Genomic DNA, 22,030 nt, shown 5'->3' with positions numbered 1-22,030 from the left:
AATATATAATTACTAAAGCTGTCTGGTCTCAAAAGAAAACAAGACGGCTTGAGGCTGTGACCATTGCAAAACATGTTATTAGAGAGGCAATGAGCACATGCATATTTATCTTCCAGGCACAGAGGCAATGCTCCAATGACAAGGACCGTTTTTGTGTTTTACACTTCTAGTCACATGCTTGCTTTTATTGTGTTTTATCATTCTAGTTATTGCTATACAAATGCTTCTATGTAAGGTGCAGTTATTTCAATAAATGCTTATTGAATTATATTCTGCCTCTGTTGTCTTTGCCTGAGTGAAACCTTTGGTAACTAAGAGAAAGGGATGCGATCCGATTTACCACGATTCCCTGAGGAGTCTATCTTGCCATGTGGACGATTGCCACAATCATCTCAGCCAGAGATGCAGCGCTGATAATTAGCTGGAAAACCTGGATTAGGCCGACAGGTGTCACCTGGTGTGGCATTGTACTTCGTACCCGCAATCCAGGCGATTCTACTGCTCAAATCCAGTAGCCTCATTCCTATAATGAGAACCGACGCGACAACCCTGCTTGCAGATTCTCTTGGTGGCGTCACTCTAACATATGTCAGGGATGTGGAATTTATTAAATATCTGAGACAGTTTGCTTCATAAATCTACTTGGCTAGTAAAAAGAAAAATCTATTTGTCCCTTTGGTGCAATATAGTGCAACAACAAGTTATGTTAGTAATCTCATTGGGGTGACAATTTATGGCAGTCATCTCATTATATGAGAGCTCTAAAAATAGCCTCCATGATTCTCCCAGGGCTAATACTATAGTACGGCTTGAATACAAATATTTTCCTTACTTTGCCACCTTTCTGCAGATCTACATACTGGGGCTGGGGGTAGCAGTAAGCAATAGTTCAAGGGGTGGAATGCCCTTTTTGAGTCTAAGCAAACCTACAAACTTGCATGTTTTAAGGTTTCTCATCAGTTTTCCCATATCATTTCCCATACTGAGAAAACTTCGAAAATTACTCCTGACCAGGGTCAGAAGTAAAACTTCTCCCAGGGTTAGGAAAAAAGTGGTAAAAGGGAAAGTGAATTTCTAAACGCTCAACAACTCTCCGCATGAGCAAATCTACACCTGCATATTTGCTCTTGCTAAAATATAGTTCACCACTATTTTTAAGGGATTAGATTTCCTGATCTACTTCTGTGAATTTCTGTAAATTCATGAAATGCGCTAATCTACACTAATGCAAAGACATATATCATGGGTGTATTTTTGTGACTTTCTTTAAGAATTGGATCCCCAATTAGGTATGGTGTTAACCAAAACGTTTTATTATAATTCTATTTCTAACGGCTGACTTCACTGATTGATCCTTCTTGCAGGACCCGCTCCTACTCAGTACCTGGATACCCTCACTGGTGACAAGTTCAACACACTACAAATCCATGCTACATTGCATTACAATAATATAAATCTGCTCTTTCACAAGGAGCATATCGGCACAAAGTAGTTTTGTTAAGTGCCAGGAACTACTGTGGCCACGTTTTATTAATTTTCACTAGCTCTTCTCTAATCTTTCTCCATTCTAAGAAAGCCTGGAAATGTACTCCTGACAAGGGCAGAAGTAAAGTTCTTCAAGGACTAGGAAAAAAGTGAACTTGTAAATGCTCAATAGATTTGCGCATGAACAAATCTACACAAACCTAATTGCTCAAGCTTAAATACAGTTCACAAATATTTTCTAGTAGTACAGATTCCTGGTCTACTCCTGTACATTTTTGCTAATTTATTAAAGCCAGTAATCCACATAAATATACCATGGGTACACTTTTGTGACTTTCTTTAAGAATTGGGCCCCTAATTAGGTCTGAAGGTAACCAAGACATTTTGTTTTTATTAAAATTCTATTGCTCTATCTATCTATCGACTGGCTTTATTGTGAGTGATAGCATTCTACTCTTCCACAAAGAGTATATTGGCACACAGAGTTGTTTTGTTCAGTATCATCATTTTAGTTTTTTGCCAATTTTTGTTACAATGGTGAGGGCCTGGCAGCTCCCTCAACAATAAAGTCTTACAAAAGTCATGTCAAAAGAAGACATGCACTGACAAAACCAAAATACTGACCACCAATGTTGGATCGGTTCGCTTTGCCAGAGTTTGTTTATTTTCATGTTTCCCATAAACTTATTGAAAACAGTTACACTGATTTTCCATTATGAATAGTATTTGAAAGTACTAGCATGCATCAACACATTTTATAAAAGGATGCTTCAAAGAAAGAGCACCTAAAATTTCACAGTAATTTAGAAAAACATTTTTTTCCTGAACGTTTCATTTTTAAAGCAAAGAATCATTAATCTTGCTTACAAGTTGTAGGAGGCTAGACTGGCTTGTAGTGGGTACCAAGAGGTACTTACACCTTGCACCAGGCCCAGGTATCCCTTATTAGTGTAGAGGGGTGTCTAGCAGCTTAGGCTGATAGAAAAGGTAGCTTAGCAGAGCAGCTTAGGCTGAACTAGGAGACGAGTGAAGCTCCTACAGTACCACTAGTGTCACTTGCACAACATCATAAGAAAACACATTACACAGATATACTAAAAATAAAGGTACTTTATTTTTATGACAATATGCCAAAGTATCTCAGTGAGTACCCTCAGTATGAGGATAGCAAATATGCACAAGATATATGTACACAATACCAAAATATGCAGTAATAGAAATAGAAAACAGTGCAAACAATGTATAGTCACAATAGAATGCAATGGGGGCACATAGGGATAGGGGCAACACAAACCATATACTGTAGAAGTGGAATGCGAACCACGAATGGACCCCAAACCTATGTGACCTTGTAGAGGGTCTCTGGGACTGTAAGAAAACAGTGGGGTTAGAAAAATAGCCCACCCCAAGACCCTGAAAAGTGGGTGCAAAGTGCACCTAAGTTCCCCAAAGAGCACAGAAGTCGTGAAAGGGGAATTCTGCAGGAAAGACCAACACCAGCAATGCAACAACAATGGATTTCCAGACGAGAGTACCTGTGGAACAAGGGGACCAAGTCCAAAAGTCACGATCAAGTCGGGAGTGGGCAGATGCCCAGGAAATGCCAGCTGTGGGTGCAAAGAAGCTGCCACCAGATGGTAGAAGCTGTGGATTCTGCAAGAACGACAAGGGCTAGAAACTTCCCCTTTGGAGGATGGGTGTCCCGCGCCGTGAAGAGTCGTGCAGAGGTGTTTTCATGCAGAAAGACCGCCAACAAGCCTTGCTAGCTGCAAAGGTCGCGGTTAGGGTTTTTGGATGCTGCTGTGGAGCTCACCCGAAGTTGCACAAGAGGGTCCCACGAAGCCGGAGTACAACTCAGGAGGTCGTGCAATGCAGGTTAGAGTGCCGGGGACCCAGGCTTGGCTGTGCACAAAGTAAATCCCGGAAGAGTGCACAGGAGCCGGAGTAGCTGCAAAACACGCGGTTCCTAGCAATGCAGTCTAGCGTGGGGAGGCAAGGACTTACCTCCACCAAACTTGGACTGAAGAGTCACTGGACTGTGGGAGTCACTTGGACAGAGTTGCTGAGTTCAAGGGACCTCGCTCGTCGTGCTGAGAGGAGACCCAGAGGACCGGTGATGCAGTGCAGAGAGGAGGCAGACTACCCCCACAGCATGCACCACCAGGAAAACAGTCGAGAAGGCGGCAGGATCAGCGTTACAAGGTCGCAGTAGTCGTCGTTGCTACTTTGTTGCAGTTTTGCAGGCTTCCAGCGCGATCAGCAGTCGATTCCTTGGCAGAAGGTGAATAGAGAGATGCAGAGGAACTCTGATGAGCTCTTGCATTCGTTATCTAAGGAATTCCCCAAAGCAGAGACCCTAAATAGCCAGAAAAGGAGGTTTGGCTACTTAGGAGAGAGGATAGGCTAGCAACACCTGAAGGAGTCTATCATAAGGAGTCTCTGACGTCACCTGCTGGCACTGGCCTCTCAGATCAGTCCAGTGTGCCAGCAGCACCTCTGTTTCCAAGATGGCAGAGGTCTGGAGCACACTGGAGGAGCTCTGGGCACCTCCCATGGGAGGTGCAGGTCAGGGGAGTGGTCACTCCCCTTTCCTTTGTCCAGTTTCGAGCCAGAGCGGGGCTGAGGGATCCCTGAACCGGTGCAGACTGGCTTATGCAGAGATGGGCACCATCTGTGCCCATCAAAGCATTTCCAGAGGCTGGGGAGGCTACTCCTCCCCAGCCCTGACACCTTTTTCCAAAGGGAGAGGGTGTAACACCCTCTCTCTGAGGAAGTCCTTTGTTCTGCCTTCCTGGGCCAAGCCTGGCTGGACCCCAGGAGGGCAGAAACCTGTCTGAGGGGTTGGCAGCAGCAGCAGCTGCAGTGAAACCCCGGGAAAGGTAGTTTGGCAGTACCCGGGTCTGAGCTAGAGACTCGGGGGATCATGGAATTGTCTCCCCAATGCCAGAATGGCATTGGGGTGACAATTCCATGATCCTAGACATGTTACATGGCCATGTTCGGAGTTACCATTGTGACGCTATACATATGTCGTGACATATGTATAGTGCACGCGTGTAATGGTGTCCCCACACTCACAAAGTCCGGGGAATTTGCCCTAAACAATGTGGGAGCACCTTGGCTAGTGCCAGGGTGCCCACACACTAAGTAACTTAGCACCCAACCTTTACCAGGTAAAGGTTAGACATATAGGTGACTTATAAGTTACTTAAGTGCAGTGGTATATGGCTGTGAAATAACGTGGACGTTATTTCACTCAGGCTGCACTGGCAGGCCTGTGTAAGAATTGTCAGATCTCCCCATGGGTGGCACAAGAAATGCTGCAGCCCATAGGGATCTCCTGGAACCCCAATACCCTGGGTACCTCAGTACCATATACTAGGGAATTATAAGGGTGTTCCAGTATGCCAATGTAAATTGGTGAAATTGGTCACTAGCCTGTTAGTGACAATTTGTAAAGAAATGAGAGAGCATAACCACTGAGGTTCTGGATAGCAGAGCCTCAGTGAGACAGTTAGGCATCACACAGGGAACACATACATATAGGCCAAAACTTATGAGCACTGGGGTCCTGACTAGCAGGGTCCCAGTGACACATAACAAACATACTGAAAACATAGGGTTTTCACTATGAGCACTGGGCCCTGGCTAGCAGGATCCCAGTGAGACAGTGAAAACACCCTGACATACACTCATAAACAGGCTAAAAGTGGGGGTAACAAGGCTAGAAAGAGGCTACTTTCTCACACAAGTTCCTGCAAACATTTGAATCTAATCAGAGAGCATTCTGGTAGCATTATACGTAGCTCCAGATTATTAAACACTTTAAACGTGTGCACACATTTTTTCATTTTTTTTTTTACTGGAACCACTGTCAGTGTGACATTACAACATTTACTTAGAGTGCTCACCCTAAAAAAAAAGACTTTGCATTAATGAACCATAAATACAAGTGTGAACATCATTAAGATATGGACACAAATATCACCTCCACTGCCGACAGTTCCCTTTCCTGTAAGCTGGCAGTCAAAGCGTTTTCACTGCAGGAGGTTGGGCCTACTTGTCCCAAGGACAAAATAAACATGAAAACTTGCCCTTGACCCCAAACAATATGTCCTGGGCGTTGGGCTGTAGAAATTCCACACCTCTGAAGTATACTTAGTGTTATGTATATATATGGATGGCATCTCACCCCAGTCATATACCCTCAAAAGATGGAAAGATTCTCTGTTGGGCGGGTGTTGGGTGAGAGGGAACAATACCACTCATTTTGGAGGCACTGCCTTTCCATTTGTTTCTTTTTGGGAGCAGACATGAGCTGGGTGAAATTGAGAGAGATGCTACTGCAGTCATTAAAGGATCAATGCTTTAAGTTAATCATCCGAAGTCTGCAAGGGTCAAGAATTTGGTATAGATATGCCTTCAAGCAAAGCAGATGTTGCTATCCAGTTAGATCCTTAGAGCTACCAGGTCCCTTGGAATACGAAGGGGTCTGGTATCTGCTGAGAATGTGGAAGGTGCTGCAAAGGCTGGGAGAAATGAACAGATGTTTTGGAAGGTGCACAGCCCAGTCCTGCACTACCACTAAGGGTCCTGAAGGACAAGGCCTGTCCCATACAATGTTGAGTTTTAAATATGTTGGCAGATAAATTGTAAAGACAGGATGTATTGCATGTGGAGGATTTGATGGCTCCGTCTGAAATGTTGGATGTTTCCTGCTTTAAAAGGCCAGTTAGGAATGTCCCACATACGGGTGTGAGGTAGCAATATAATAAAGACTTTACCACAACCTTTAATTCAGGCATAGGAAGGGGAAAGCGCAGTGGAGGGCGAAGGAGGGCCAGGTTAAGTTTAAGATACTTGATGATTCAATTGTACTTTTGTGAAAATCCCAATAAAACCAATTGCAGATTACATTTATTGTGGTGGTACAGTGTAGCAGCCAAACTTTAATAGTTTTGAGCTCCTTAACTAGTAACATCTTTGAAACCTAAGCAAGCAAGTAAACTTTTTTTGTATTTTTTTTTTTTTTTTTTTTACAAAAGAGTCATAAAAATATTATATGCAAAGGAAAGCACATTCTAAAACTCATTGTTTTCAACAACTGCTACACAATTGAGGTTGCAGGTACCAAGATGTCCTACTTATGATGTTCCTGCTTGGTAAATATAAGTATTTATAAATACCTTCAAATCTGGAAGAAACACTTTATCACGCTCAAGCGCCACAACCCTGGCTCCTGCATCAAGTAACGTCTGTGTTAAAATTCCAGGGCCTGGAAAGGAAAATATATTTAAAAATATAATTATATTAATGAGCAAAAGGTTAAACTATCTGAAAAAAATGAATAATGCTACCCTTATGGTAACTCGGTTCACTGCTCTCTCCTATTCTCAAACAATGAGCATGTAGCCATATAGAGGGACCAGAAACATATTCTTAAAAGCAGGTAAAACCGAAGCCTCTACATCTGGCACCACATATTCAAATACATGTACACACCCATTCCATTTCTCAGGCCAGCACCTTCGGCAGTTAATTAAACAAATGAGTCAATTTATGCAATGTGACTGATGGAGGTAGGGCAGAAGGGGAGATATTGGTAATAGGAGAGAGCCTTAGAAAGAGGAGTAGCAGCATCACCAGTAGGATAATGGTGTCCTTCTATAGCGCATCAAAAGTGCTGATAAACCGTTAAGGGGACTGTCAAGGGCACACTTTGGTTGAACCCCTAGTCCAGTAGACTCTTGTAGCTACTGGTTAAGAAATACAAAAACACATGCACACTTCCAATGAGATAACACAGGTTCAGTACACTTGGTGGAAAATGAGGATGCCAAAAACTTCAAGGAAACAGCAGAATGGCAAAGCTGTCAGCACAGTGGAAGTATCTTTGTCCACACAGTGGTTTTCACAAGAAGGTTTTCCTAGAACCAAGTCATTAGATGCAAGGATATAATGGCCAAAAAAAGGGTTCAACACACTGGAAAGAAGAGCTCATCAGACTTTGATACTGTGCAAGAGTAAAGGTGAATGAAAACTGCTGGGAGAGCAATCTCTCCCATTTAGAGAAAATTCAGCCAACGCTTTTAGATCAAAGGTGTGGTTAGTAATAATGAGTACTCTGTTACAGAGAAAACTGTGTTTGCTTCACTGGAACACAAGGATTTTTGCTCATCTATGTAATCTGCTGGCACAATGACACAGCATTCTATCAAAGCAACTTTGAATAGCAGGAGACAATCTGTTTGAATACCTTTCGCACAATGCAGGTTAGGACAAGAATGAGATCACATCAGACAGTAAGAATCTCAAGGGAAAGTAAAGAACAACAGGTCATTCAGAAAATGGCTGATGGCCTTAATGAAAGCTAGAAAACACTGATCATGACCACTTCTGTTGGCACCCATGGTGGGGAAATAGATATCCAAAGAATGCAGTACCCCGCATACCTCCACTTGCTATCCTGTATCAGATATTCACAAAGCAAACTAGCCGATAAGCACCATTTAGCAAAGCCCAAAGGTAAAATCTCAATCAAACTCTCATTATGAAAGAAGGTCAGGAAAGTAAGCACTTGATGGTGATTTGATAATGGAGGCTCTGGGGCAGGAATGTCCTATGGTAGGTGCGGACGTCAGGCTAGTTTTTGTTGAATATCTGATCGCACAATGATTTAGATTAATTGTATATACATGTTTCTCAGGTTTTCTGTGTTATTTATAACAAACTAAATAATAGAATTAGAACATCACATACAAATAAAAACATACAATACTGACATCAAATATCTAAATAAACAATGATAACAATAACATATAACAGTAGAACTAATAAAATAAAAAACATTAATATCAAATGCAGTTGCCAAATTGACTCAAACCTTCTCACAAGAATCTGGGAGTCTAATTTCCTCTAAGAACTAAGAAACCTTTGAAGCTTTAAAGATGTAAATTATCAAATACCTCTCAATTTCTGTGAACCAGTGTTCCAAAAAAATGAATTAATTCATTATGATTTTGTGACATTGACAACTATCGAGGTTAGCAATGAATTGGATATCTATTAGGTCTAGTTCTACCAAGAAAAAAAAGGGATGGAACATTTACATTTTCCCTAGTAGAGTACTTTAACCTGAAATGGTCCCTTCAGTGAAAACCAAATTAAAATACATAACAACGATGAGAGATTACAATATATTTCAATGAAATTACTCCATATGAACTGTGTTAAGTGTGCAGAACTGTCTTCAGGAGACACAAGCATACAGTTCTGGGTCTAGGAGAGGATTATGACTTCAACTGGAAGGACCTCCACTTGTTCTGTGCATCAGAAGCAGAGGGGTCGTGGTCAGAAAAGTCAGGTGACAAATGGCCCTTACCTTGAAGGGTTAAAAAGCCACGGCTGACCAGAACAAGCATTGACAAAGCCAATAGCTCTTGCCTATGCAAGAGCTATTGGCTTTGCCAATGTGCTTTAGCCATGTTGTACACCAGTGTGACTGCTGCTTAACAAGGCTAAAAGTTAGTGGCTTAGGGCCATATGTATAAACACATTTTCCCATAGGCACAGAATGGATGAAACCCTTTGATACATCTGGCCCTTAGAGTGGTGGGGCGTAAAGTGGAGGGGCGTAGAGTGGAGAATGCCTTGTGTGGTAGTGTGTAGTCATTACAGACACCACATTTTCAATTTAAATGACCATTAGATTTGCACAGACATACAGTGTTACTGACAAACTATACAGTTCACAAGCTATAATGTGTGGAAAAAGTATCACCAATGTATTGATCATATTAAAATATTTGTTGCCGACACACTTCAGAATTACAAAGAATGTACTTCATTTGTGCTTTCCTAATTCTGACATATTCTGAAATATATGCACAGCTTTTTACACACATTTAACTGTTGTGTGCTAGAAAAAAACCTTTTCTTTCACACCCCAATATTGTCAGATAAATCCTCTCACCCTGAAGTCAGTAAAAGAAAAATAAACACCAAGCTCCTTCAAAGACAGAGCTGAATAGTTGACCTCGGTCTTTGAATATACCACAAATGTGACAAGATAGGAACAAAATCTTAAGTACTTTTACAGAAAGCGAGGATTTGTGGAAGACTACAGTAACATGGGTGTGGAATGTAATCAAATATCTACTTGTTAATGGGATACGTTGCTTCCTAAATCTACTTGTCCTGTAAACAAATCTACGTTTCCCTTTGGTGCCATGACGTGTGGTGGCAAATTATGCCAGCAATCTCATTATTGAAGAGCTCTGATAACAGCCTCTCTGGTTATGCCAGGGCTAATGCTATAGTAGGGCTTGAATACTAGCAATTTCAAACCCTACTATAGCAATTTCCTTATTTTGCCACCTTTCCACAGATCTACATACTAGGGCTGGAAGAAGCAGTAAGCAATAGTTCCAGGGATGGAATGCCTTTGAGTCTGTGCAAACCTACTAACACTTACATGTTTTAGGGATTTTCACCAGCTCTTCTCTAATTGTTTCCCATTCTGAGAAAGGTTGGAAATGTATTCCTGACAACGGCAGAAGTAGAAGTTCTTCCAGGGTTGGGGAAAAAAGTAGTTGGAGGGAAAGTGACTGAGTAAACGCTCAATAGATTCTCTCATGAGCAAATCTACACATGCATATTTGCTTGTGCTAAAATACAGTTCACAAATATTTTGGGGGGTACCATTTTCCTGGTCTATTTCTGTAAATTCTTGTGAATTCATGACCTGACAGCCTTAGGATGGTCACCCCTAACTTTTTCCTGCCTCCCTCCACATTCTGGACATTGTTTTTGCTGGTTTTAGGACTCAGCTCACTTTACCCCTGCTAACCAGTGCTAAAGAGCATATGCTCTCTCCCTTAAAATATGGTGACATTGGTTCATACTCAATTGACTTATTTAATCTACTTGTAAGACCCCCAGTAAAGTGCACTACGTGGGCCCAGGGCCTGTGGAGTAAATGCTAATAGTGGGCCAGCAGCACTGATTGTGCCACCCACATAAGTAGCCTCTTAACCATGCATCAGGGCAGTTTCACTGCCACTTTGACTTGGCATTTAAAAGTACTTGCCAAGCCTTAAACTCCCCTTTTTCTACATATACGTCACCCATTAAGTAGGCCCTAGTAACTCCTAGGGCAGGGTGCTATGTAGATAAAAGGCAGGACATGTACCTGTGCAGTTTATATCTCCTGGTAGTGTAAAACTCCTAAATTATTTTTTACACTGCTGTCAGGCCTGCTCCTTTCATAGGCTAACATTAGGGCTACCCTCATATACTGTTTGAGTGGTAGATTCTGATCTGGAAGAAGTAACAAGGTCATATTTAGTATGGCCAGAATGGTAATACAAAATCCTGTTGACTGGTGAAGTTGGATTTAATATTACTAATTTTAGAAATGCCACTTTTAGAAAGTGAGCATTTCTCTGCACTTAAATCTTTCTGTGCCTTACAATCCACGTCTGGCTAGGTTACTTGACAGCTCCCTTGTGCATTTCACTCAGACAACCCCAAACACAGGATGCTCAGTCACACCTGCACACTGAATTGGTCTTCCTGGGCTGGAAGGGAGGAGGGCTTGACACTTACATGTGAAAGGACAGTGGCCTGCGAAACCCCCTACTGGGACCCTGGCAGACAGGATGGAACTGAAAAAGGACCTTGTGCACTTCTAAGCCACTCTTTTAAGTCTCCCCCACTTCAAAGGCACATTTGGGCGTTTAAACAGGGCATCTGACCCTACCAACTCAGAAACTTTTGGACAAGATAGCACTGGTGAAGAAACTCCGAAACAGAACCTGCAACTTGCCAAGAAGACCTGCCTGACTGCCCGAAGGACTCACCAGACTGCTTTTCTGCAAATGACTGCTGCCCTCTGGCTCTGCTGAGAAGTGCTCTCCAAGGGTTTGGATAGAGTTCCTTGAAGTCTCAGGACGAAAAAGACTTCATCCTGCAAAGAACTCCTTGTGCTGCACAAATTCGACGCACAGCCTGCCAGAAACAACACACAGTCTGCATCGTAGTGAGAAAATCACTGCACGCCGAACCGGAACAACGCAGCCCGTCTCCCCAAAAGGAGACCAATGCCAGTGTTGCGACCGGAACGTCAAGGCGCGGCCTACTAGATCGACGTGAAGTCAGCCGGAACAACGCAGTCTGACTTCCTGCGAGAAGAATCGACGCAGTGCCTGCCGTGAGACAGAAATTTCCACACATCGCCCGCCGGATCGATGCAGCTCCTGTGACTTCGTCCTCCACGCCCAGGATTTCTCTGCATCATCCCGGGGGTGTCCGAAACCCCCGCAACCTGAAGAGAATCCAAGTCCACTTGCCGGAAATCGACGCGAAGCCTTCCCTGCGTGGAACATTATTGACGCATCGTCTGTGTGCACCAGAGAAATCGATGCACACCTCACTGTTTTCCACGCATCTCCTCCTCTGCGTACCCTTGCGGAGAATTTGAATTCAAACCAGGTACTTTGTGCTTGCAAGAGACACTTGTTTCTTTTTAAAGACTCTTTTTATCATTCTCTGAAGTGATATTTTTACCTTGTCCTTATCAAATCTTGATCGTTCTGACCTGCATTTAACCAGATAAATAGTCTATATTTTTCTAAACACTGTGTGGTGTATTTTTGTGGTGCTATACTGTGTTATTGCAGGATTTATTGCACAAATACTTTATACACTGCCTTCTAAGTTAAGCCTGGCTGCTCAGTGCCAAGCTACCAGAGGGTGGGCACAGGATAATTTGGATTGTGTGTGACTTACCCTGACTAGAGTGAGGGTCCTTGCTTGGACAGGGGGTAACCTGACTGCCAACCAAAGACCCCATGTCTAACATTGGTGGCAGCGGTGTGATAGGTCTTGTATTTGTGCAGTGACATACAATAGCTAAATGTACACTACCTACCCACAGTTGAAGGTCAACTTGATTATTTATCTTTTTCTGCAAATTTGTTTTCTGCCTGACATTTTAAACTAAATACTCATTAAACATGTCTCTGGCTGGGTCTCAAGCAGGAGCTGAAGATTTTCACCTAGCCAAGCTGGAGACATACACTGTTAAACAGCTGAAGAGGTTCTACAAGGGGATGGGAGTACCTACCCAGGGTGCCTCCAGAAAGGAGGAATACAAAAAGGCGCGGAGGGCCTGGACAGAAGACCATTCAGATGAGAATGTTGGTCCATGGCTGCCCGGAAAGGGAGTCAAGGGCGTCTGGAGCCTGGAACAATGGCCCAAACAGCTGTACAGAGGAAGGGCAAAGGACGCTGGAAACTGGCCCCAGATATCCCGCAGTGGTTGACAGGGTCCCAGAAGAGGCGGTCCCTGAGCCAACTGAGGAGGATATTGCTGATGTGGGTAACCTGTCTGAGCTAGCTGGCTTGCAAGAGGAGGGAGGGCCAACCAGGGAGGAATTCTGCAAAGCGCAGAAGGAGTGCCCCACTCTTGAGGGTCTGAGGCAACAGGTCTCAGCCCAAGCAGCAGGTGAAGCCTCTGGCGTTCACCTCATTTATTGGGAGATTGATCTCCTCTACAGTGAGCCTAAGGTACCGACCGCTGGGGCAGCATGTGTGCTGGTGGTCCCCCAGTGTTACCAGGCCTTCCTACTGGGCTTGGCTCACGATCATAGGAAGCTTGCTGAGGAGGCAGACCTCTGGGCAAGCAGGACATTTGGGGGAAAGACAATACCTTTCCCAGGCTTTTGTCACCCACTTTTATTGCCCTTGAATGAGGGTGAGTGGGACATCCTCTTGCCATGCCTTCTCTTTGCTTATAGGGAGGTGCCCCAGAAAGGGGTGGGGTTCAGCCCCTTTGAACTTCTCTATGGTTACCCTGTCAGGGGACCACTAAGCATAGTTAAGGAGGGATGGGAGAAAGCTCCCAAGAAACCTCCCCAGGATGCGGTTAGTTACATGCTGGCCCTATGCAACCAGACAGAGCGTTCTAGAAACAGGCCAAGAGCAACCTTGAGGCCAGTCAAGAGGTGATGAAGCAGTGGTATGACCAGAAGGCCACTCTGGTAGAATTCTCACCTGGAGACAAAGTACGGGTGATGGAGCCAGTAGAGCCTAGAGCTCTCCAGGAATGCTGGACTGGCCCATTTGAAATCAAGGAGTGGAAGGGGGGCCACTTACTTAGTGGACCTCAAGACCCCTAGAACCCCCCTGAGGGTTCTCCACCACAACAGACTGAAGCCTTGTTTTGAGAGGACTGACGTCAGTATGCTTCTGGGGACAGATGAAGACATTGAAGAGGAGAGCGAACCTCTCCCCGACCTCCTCTCTGCCAAGGAAGATGATAGGTCAGTTAAGGGTGTTAATCTCTCTGACTCTAGATCAGGAGGGAGACTGCTATGAGTTGCTGGAGCAGTTCTCATCCCTGTTCTCCCTCACTCCTGGGCTCACACACTTGTGTGTCCACAGCATTGACACAGGAGACAGTCCACCTGTGAAGTACAAAATTTACAGGGTGTCAGACAAAGTGAGGTCCAGCATCAACATACTGACACACATATTACCTGTAAACTGGACGCCAAAGTGTTTGTGCTGCAGTGGGTTGAGCCTACTTGTCCCAAGGACAAAATAAACATGAAAACATCTTGCCCTTGACCCCAAACAAGGCGCCAGGCAACGGGAATTCCTAATCCTTGGTTTATACAGCGCATAGAAATGGGCTTCTTAAAAGTGTACAGAGGAAAGCGAACATACTAATGTAAATGGGTGCAAAGAAATCCTTCTCAGAGTAGATAGGTTGGTGAGGCTCCCTGTTGCTTCACGACAGCAAGACTTGTGGTTTTAATGCTGTACATGCCTCTCTCTGTCTAGAGGTCTGTCCTTTGTGTTGGCCTTCTTTTCCCAGTGCCCTGGATTCTCTATAACAGCTACACCTTGCAAGGGAGCAGAGCTTGAAATGGCATCACATAGCTAATGTTTTACCCCCATACAGTCAGGAAAAACTTTTCTCTGTTAGAAAATAATCACACGCAAAGCAAGTGAATACGCTACAAGCTGCAAAGCTCAGAAAGAACTAACAAACCTCTCCATAGAGACAGCAGGACAAAGTAAAATTGTACTTATGCTATGCACCTTACAGCAGAAATCCCAGAAGTACCAACTACAGTACCTGCCTTCCTTAACATACCAATCACATCAACCTGTGTCTCAGACCATTCCTTCTCCTGTTTGTTGTTTCAGCACTCTGTTATTTTTCTAATTCATTGCTCAACTCATCTCCTTTTTCTTGCTCCGTCTCAACCTTCTGCCATTGGTCTATTTTCCAGTCTAGAGCCCACTCTAAACATCATGCTCTATCTTCTTCTTCATACAAGTCGCCTTCCTTCACTTCCTTTGGATCTAAATGCTCAAACATCTCTAGCCAACTTACAGACTCTTCTTTCTTTTGCCCTCATTTGGATGCTCACCTCTGTCCTCTCTCAAACTCCTGATGTAAAATCACCATCCACCCCATTTCTCTGCCTTGGTGACCTCCAGTCTCTTGCCGTCTACCATCCATGTAGTTCCCTATCTTACTCATCACCTTTTCCTAACTGTGTTTAACTCCTAACCTACCCCACTTACATCTGTCTACATTTTTTGTTTTAATCAGCATACCTTTAGATCCATTCTATTCCCTCCCTTTAAGCCATCAGTGGTTCCTTCTTTAACACCTCTCTCATCTCTTGTGAACTAATATACCAACATCAGCTCCCACTGTAACCCCTCTGCCGCAAGTGAATCCATGTGTGTCTGTTCCTCTGGACGTTGCCTCCTTCTGTAAATCACCCTGCCCCCGAGCCATAACTGTATCTAAGAGTGACCTGTTGGTCGCCACCGTCTCCAAGAGTGTTCACCTCTGTCATACAAGGGATGGCAGAGGTGTTCCATGTTCGTCTGTCAGGGCATGCTTCGATCACGTTATGCACTGGAAGACACTGACTGTTGCTTCCTTTTAACACTGTTGTGTTTTGTAAAAAGGCACAATACTTGCCTCAGTGGTCTTATAGACTTCTACTCTGGATGCTGTCCTTATGGAAACACCTAACCAGGGTTTGGGAATCACTAACCACATCATTTGGATACTATCTTTTATGGAGACTGAATACTGGTACAAACACAGCATATTATCTTCAGGGCCTTGGTGAATTTGGTGTTTACTGTAATTTTTCTTTTTTTTATCCTATCAGCTTTTCCATCCCTCTTTCCTCTCTTGTAAATGTCCTAAAATCGCCACTCTTCCCATCTCTCCTTCCATCGTCTTGCAAGCTCTCTATGTAACCTTGTATTCAAGTTATCCCTTATTTCATGCCCTATTCCATAACCACTCTGTCTCCTAAGCCTCTCCAACTGGGGTTTGTGAGATGTCTTTTGGGGACAAAATAAGGCCAGAGCACATCTGCAGTCCACAAACTAAAAAGAAGTTGTAGATGATCAACTCCCATATGACTGCACCCATGCCCTCTCAAAATGCCCACACGGATTGCTAGAACAGCCTCTAGTCTCCAGCAGAGAGATAAGGAATGTTTAAAAAAAAAAAGGTTTTTACTTCTGGCTTTTTTCAACAGGCCCTTGGTTCTTTTTGCTAGAAGATGTGACCTGCAAACTGCGTTCCACATGTTCTACCCAAGTTTCCTCTTACACCATGGTGTACATAATTAAACCAATTTAGGTGTTTGAGGTCCTAGATCTTAAAAGCTAACCACTCCAGATTAAAAATTCAGAGTATGGCCCCAGATCACACTGCTTGCGTGATTCTTTACAAATAGATCAAGCCATAATCAGCTTTTTTTGATGAAAAAAACATTACTGAAGTGGAAGTTTGAGGACTTCGCCACAAAGACGCAAAGGGTAAACAAACTTATATTCTCTGGCCCCAGATAGAGCGAACTGTATATTTTAGTTATGATAGCAGAATACTGTGGAACAAAGAGAGCAATATTTTTATAAACAATACTTAGAACACAATATTTTTGTCAAGAATACTTTGATGTATAAGCATTTTTTCGAGGATAGACTGTCCTGACTGGACAATAACTGTTGCAATAAGTGTTGACCACTTCTGTAACTGGCCTACTGAAATTAACTCTGAGTTGTTCATAAAGCCTAATACCACAATTCTCCCTGAGGTGACCTTTCTGTCTCAAATTTTCTGCAAACGCTTGCCATCATCCAATTGTGACATTCAGGTTTCAATTACTGGGGTCAATCACCGACAGAGCATATATGCATTATCTCATTTCACAGGCACAAATTCCTGCAGTTTGTAACTTGATGCGTCAGAAGGCTGTGGAAAGTAACAATATTCATAAGAGAAGCAATGTTACTTTCCCTGGCCTCAATCTCATCCACTGACGTTATTTTAGTTTGTGTGCAATTCAGTACATGAACCGTCCTTGTTTCAGTTTATATAACAAGAAAAGACAGGATGAATTGCCCCTGGCCTCGACTTAATACCTCCTGAACAGTCAGTCTGTGGTCTCCTCTAAGAGTGTCTGGTACTGTTCTGGGAGCCTGTATAACATATATTGAATCATGGGCTTGGTGAAGACATTACTGACTAGACAACCAGCATCACAGTGTACTTCCACGGTGGGTATTCTTTCATGCTGCTGCGGCTTCTTTCTTTGAGATGCTTAGATGTTTCTGGTGCAGAAGGGGATCAAATTTCGAATTGTCTTCTATTTTTTACAGGACAGCTAGAAAAGCCATGCTTTCCTGAGCAGGGCACTCTAATCTAGACATAAACAAAGAACACATTAATACCCACCCCTGACTATTGCCTGCATCTAAAATGTTTTGCGAATACCAGCTTGGTTCTAGCTACTATATGACCGCAATTTGTATTCTTTGCAAATAAATTTTGCAAAAGTGTTATCCTGTAAATATTTAATACTGAAAACATTCGAATCCTATGTTCAAATTTCTACTTCCACAGTGTTAGAACCATATTTAACTTGGTTTTTGAGCTCCTCGTCATATTCTCTCCTTGTTTTATTTAGATTAAATTTGATACACTTTAAAATGCCTTTTCCAAAGAAATGTACTTGGCATAAAATTCTTCCAAACTGCCCCTGTGACAACTTTTCAAAGCAAAGCATGTGTCACTTTTTCTTATTCTGTCCGCTTTATTCTGCTCCTAGACAAATTTTTATACTGCCAATTTTGCATACATTGCAAACTACATCTCATAAGGAAGCATTTATTAACATCCAAAAACTCTCTTCAATACAACTGTGTCATTCTGTTTTAAGCTTTATTAAATCGGCTATGGCCATTAGAAAACTATATTAATTGACTGAAGTAGAAACACAGTAACATAACTTGGCAATATATGATTTTATCCTGATGCTGGGCTCTTATCTTTGCACTGTATATGTTTATATTTTATAGGGTTTTTGGATTGATTGATAATGGCAATGTATAGAATTTTGTGATATTGCTGATTGAAGACGTTTTGTTAACATAGTTTTTAACATTTGTATTGTATTTTAATTATTTACATTTTAGCTTGAAATGTATTGTGCTTTTATGGCATTTGCCGAATAAAGATTCCTTGACTGACTGACTATTTAATACTGGTTCACCGGCACAGCGTACACCGTGTTAATGTGAACTTTCTGATTCCTATATGTAACCTCTTTGGTGACACTGCTCTCCCAAATGGCAGCTTCACTGTAACAATCGCTTTAATATCTAAAATGCACTGAACCAATTTTGCCTGTCGATCTTATTAATTTAGTGAAGAGATACGGCAAGCAGATGTATTTGCAAAACAAGAAAATTTCTGTAAGTTTGTCTCTTAGAGAAGTGGATTTTTTTTTAAACAATGCCACGCCCGTGTCAGAGGTTACTAGGCTTCTCCACATTTACATTTTACAGGGTACTTCCCCACGCAATCGACACAGGATGCAACTAAAGATAGTCTTTTTTTCTTCTTACAACCTGTTCAACGGTGCTTACAACCACCACTTCTCTGTCGCCCTCCAGCAGCATGTACACAATCCCAGATGGAACACTCTCCATTCTAAGGAACTTTACCAACATGACCGTTTAATTGACACAACAAAGCAAAAATACTTAAAGCAAACAAGTATTATACCAACAAACGGTACATAAATTACACAGGAGATATAATATACAACTCACTCGACTCCATCCCGTTGTCGGACATTAGAACGCCAGTAATACAGTTATATATTTCTACACGTGAAGAGGCACTTCTTCCAGAATGTTTTCTCTTAGCAATCTAGCTCTCACAATTTGCACTTTAAAAAAAAAGCAATACTATAAGGGAGATACTTCAAAATACACAATCGTAGAGCTATTGACAGAGAACAAGGAAATAACAGAGAAACAGGATTCGAGTCAGCACAAGGGTGTGGAACTATAGACGGTATTTACTTATGTTACTAGGGCTCTGCTTTCTAAGACTTGGCTATACCACGCAGATTGTTCAGTTGTAAATCGTTTTATTGCAGGTCTAAATAGAGCGCGGTAGCACCCTGCGCTACACCTTCCTTCTGCAGCTCTCTTTGCCCATCTCACCTCCCTTGGAAGCCACACTCACCTAGATCACATTAGTATGGTGGCCTATTAGGATCCCGAGCAACGTAAAAAAAAAAATAGAAAGATGCAGTGCAACACTATGTCAAACCAGCTAAGCAGTGAGGCAAGAGTGGCACGGTACAAGGTGGGACCTCTAAGGTGAAGCACTTACCAGGATTGCATTCCCAGATTTGAGCCCCTCGGCGGCTTAGGTCGGCAGGCTCCAGGCAGCGCAACACCTCCCGAGCTAAATCGGGGTCTGCGATGAAGCGGCGGAAGCCTTTACTGGCCTGTGCCCGCTCCTGCAGGTCCTCCAAGTCCGGCACTTCTCGCTTCCGTCGTGCCCTGGCCGCTGCTGCAGCGGAGACGCCGCGAAGGTTGAGGGTCGAGTTCCGAGTAAGGTGGCGCAGGAGTAACGGAGCCAGAAGCAGCGGTCCGCTCTGGATCGTGCACATGACGACAGCGGCTGCCCTCGGGCAAAGCCCTAAAGGACCTATCCACCACTGCTGACAGCGGTCAGCACCCCTCACTCAACCCCGATGCCGCTGCACGTGTGTGACCTTCTCCCATGGTGCAGGACCGCTGGAGGTAGTACAGGCCGTCAACCCAAGCGCACTCAGGCGTGTACTTCCGCTTCCGGAGCACACAGGAATGTAAACATTAACAATCTAACAAACAACTAGAGCGCTACCGTGCAGCTTTTAGATTATGCAGCATCAAGCGAGAGGGCGCTGGATAAATCACATTTACTGTGCTTTCTCTTTTCGAAGAGACTGAATTTATAAACGTCTCAATTTGTACTCGATCTGCAGCAGCACTGGAGGCTGTGGAAACAGTCTACATCCCACAGAACGCCACTGTCTGTCGGGCAATAAAAGCGTTTGAACCTTGTGGCGTTTTCACTAAATTTTAAACCAGAGACTCTCCTATTGTGAAAACACCCAAAGCGAGCACATACTTAATTTTATTTAGTGCTCTGACGACGGGCTTTCCCTGCAAGTACGGTAAATCGGACTAGACCCTGTTATTCAGGTGTTCACAGGCAGTCATGTAGCAGTCAAATATTGATTACAGCAACCCTTAAATTGTGCCATTGGCTAGGAGACCTTTTGCCAATTGTTAATCGGCTGCACTGCCTCATAGTGTACGCTGTGCCGCGATTAGCTGGAATACGTTCGTTAAGTGACCATTGGATGCTGCTCTCTGAAGCCGGAACATGCCGTCTATTCACAGTATGCATCGACTGTACTTCTATGAATGAACTGATTTACAGGTGCCACTACAAAAAGTCTGACTTTATACACATTGACTGATGACTGTTGGGCAATTGCCAGGGTCTATCATCCAAGTGAGAAGGGGCCAGGCCAGAGGACATCCGAAAAAAACACCAGTGACGTTGTTGAACGCGGTCACTGCAGGTAAGGAGATTCGCCACCTGTGCAAGTGTGGGTCTTTCCGACCTCCGATGCGCAGGTCTAGTGGCGCAAGCAGTAGCCATGAGCCACCCGGTCTATATTTTCGTCACGGCGCGTCATCCTGTGCTATCCTGCCTCCCACTGCTTCTCCAGGTTTCAGCGAGTCTGTACTGACGGCTCTGGGCACCGGGGCTGCTGTTCGAGCGGCTCCCACTGGACCTTCCCTCCCTTGCTCTGCATCTACGGCCCCAGGCCCCATCTCTGTCCCTGCGCCCGATGCTGCTACTAGTGCGGTGAGTGAGACGTCTCTCCTGCGGTGTCCGCCCTCGGATAGAGCTAAACTGCGAGTCCGACGCCGCTCCGCAGGCTTCCAACCCCACCACCTTTTGTGTTTAAGTAATTGCTGCTTGTAGTTTTAGGTCGTTTATGTGGTAAGTGCCAAGTTCACGTAGAGTACATAGAAATAAAAATACGTTTGTGTCTTTCCGCCTGGAAGCGTTGTTATCGTTCTTCTGTACACGACACCTGTATAAATTCAGTCTTATTTAGGTCCTTACCATGTAGTGGCAACTGAAATTACCCGTACTGAAAATGTCGAGATTTGCCGGTGACTGTGTTAACGAGTACAATACCGAAGTTTTTAATTTCCTCGTCCCACATCACGCAGCAGGCCCTTGTTCAAATTAACATTCGCTATTATATATTAAGTGCTCGTTATGGTGTGTATCCGAGAGGCTGAGCGAAGAGTCGGTGGTTTCTTCCAGTATGGTGATACAGAGACGTATGTAAATTGCAACCTTTTAAAGAGGGTTCGCTGTTTAACTGCCTATTTAAATAATCTTGCACCGGTATAACAACATTTATTTAGTTTGCTAAATGGGTACTCCTATTTTTTTAACATCGAGTGACGCCCTCATGGTAGAACCCGAGTCATTCAATGTTTGCCTTTTCTTAAAACACTTGAGGTATGTTTTCTTTACCTGAAATATACCAGGATTGGAGTTAGTATTGTAAATAAGCCTCCGGGACTACTTTGGGGGGAACATTGCATTTTTCCCAAATATTCTAAGGGCATCGTTAGAATAGTAAGTATGGCCTCCCCCAATGTCCGCCTCACCTATTATTTTCCTGAGGGTATGACTCAAGGCAACCAACGCTTATGTGTTTTGAAGCGCAGCAAATGTGACAAGATCAATACTGAATTAATAGGGATCTTCACTTATTGCTTGGGAAATACCTGTACTGTTGTAACTGAAAGCCACTCCTCACTTCTGTTAAGAGCATTAGTACCAGAAGCATTAGCGCTTTGAATAAATACAGTCACACTATTTGTTTTACTAAATGAAGTCTGGCATTTTTTAAGTCTCGCCTGAGACAGCGTATGTACTGCTGCTTGGTAGACATTTTGTTAGCTTACAGTGTTTTTGGAGCCTGTCGATTGCATACCAAAAGTTGATTTCTTCGTTACTGTTGTCACCGCACTTCTTCTTGGTCAGGTCGTGTCGGCCTCACTTCCTCTTTGTGTTGGTCATTTTCATGGAGCTTGGCCCAAGTACTTCTCTCCTTCT

General features: G+C 43.5%; 2 protein-coding genes across 2 annotated transcripts in view; one reads left to right on the top strand and one right to left on the bottom strand.

The window, feature by feature from the left end:
* Nucleotides 1-19,676, bottom strand: part of TFB2M (transcription factor B2, mitochondrial) — a 69,594-nt gene extending 49,918 nt beyond the window's left edge. Inside the window, exons 1-2 of the mRNA XM_069234445.1 lie at nt 19,220-19,676; nt 6,672-6,760 (exon numbers count right to left, since the gene is read on the bottom strand). Coding sequence (XP_069090546.1) covers nt 6,672-6,760; nt 19,220-19,502 — 372 coding nt within the window. The 5' untranslated portion in view covers nt 19,503-19,676. The remainder of the gene's footprint in view (nt 1-6,671; nt 6,761-19,219) is intronic.
* A 919-nt stretch (nt 19,677-20,595) lies between these two features.
* Nucleotides 20,596-22,030, top strand: part of CNST (consortin, connexin sorting protein) — a 251,209-nt gene continuing 249,774 nt past the window's right edge. Inside the window, exon 1 of the mRNA XM_069234444.1 lies at nt 20,596-20,755. The gene's annotated coding sequence lies outside the window, so the exon portion shown is untranslated. The remainder of the gene's footprint in view (nt 20,756-22,030) is intronic.

The sequence above is a fragment of the Pleurodeles waltl genome, chromosome 5, assembly GCF_031143425.1.
Source record: "Pleurodeles waltl isolate 20211129_DDA chromosome 5, aPleWal1.hap1.20221129, whole genome shotgun sequence".
NCBI classification, from domain to species: Eukaryota; Metazoa; Chordata; class Amphibia; order Caudata; family Salamandridae; genus Pleurodeles; species Pleurodeles waltl.
Note: the sequence above shows the minus strand (reverse complement) of the source record. Positions and strands in the feature narration are given on the sequence as shown.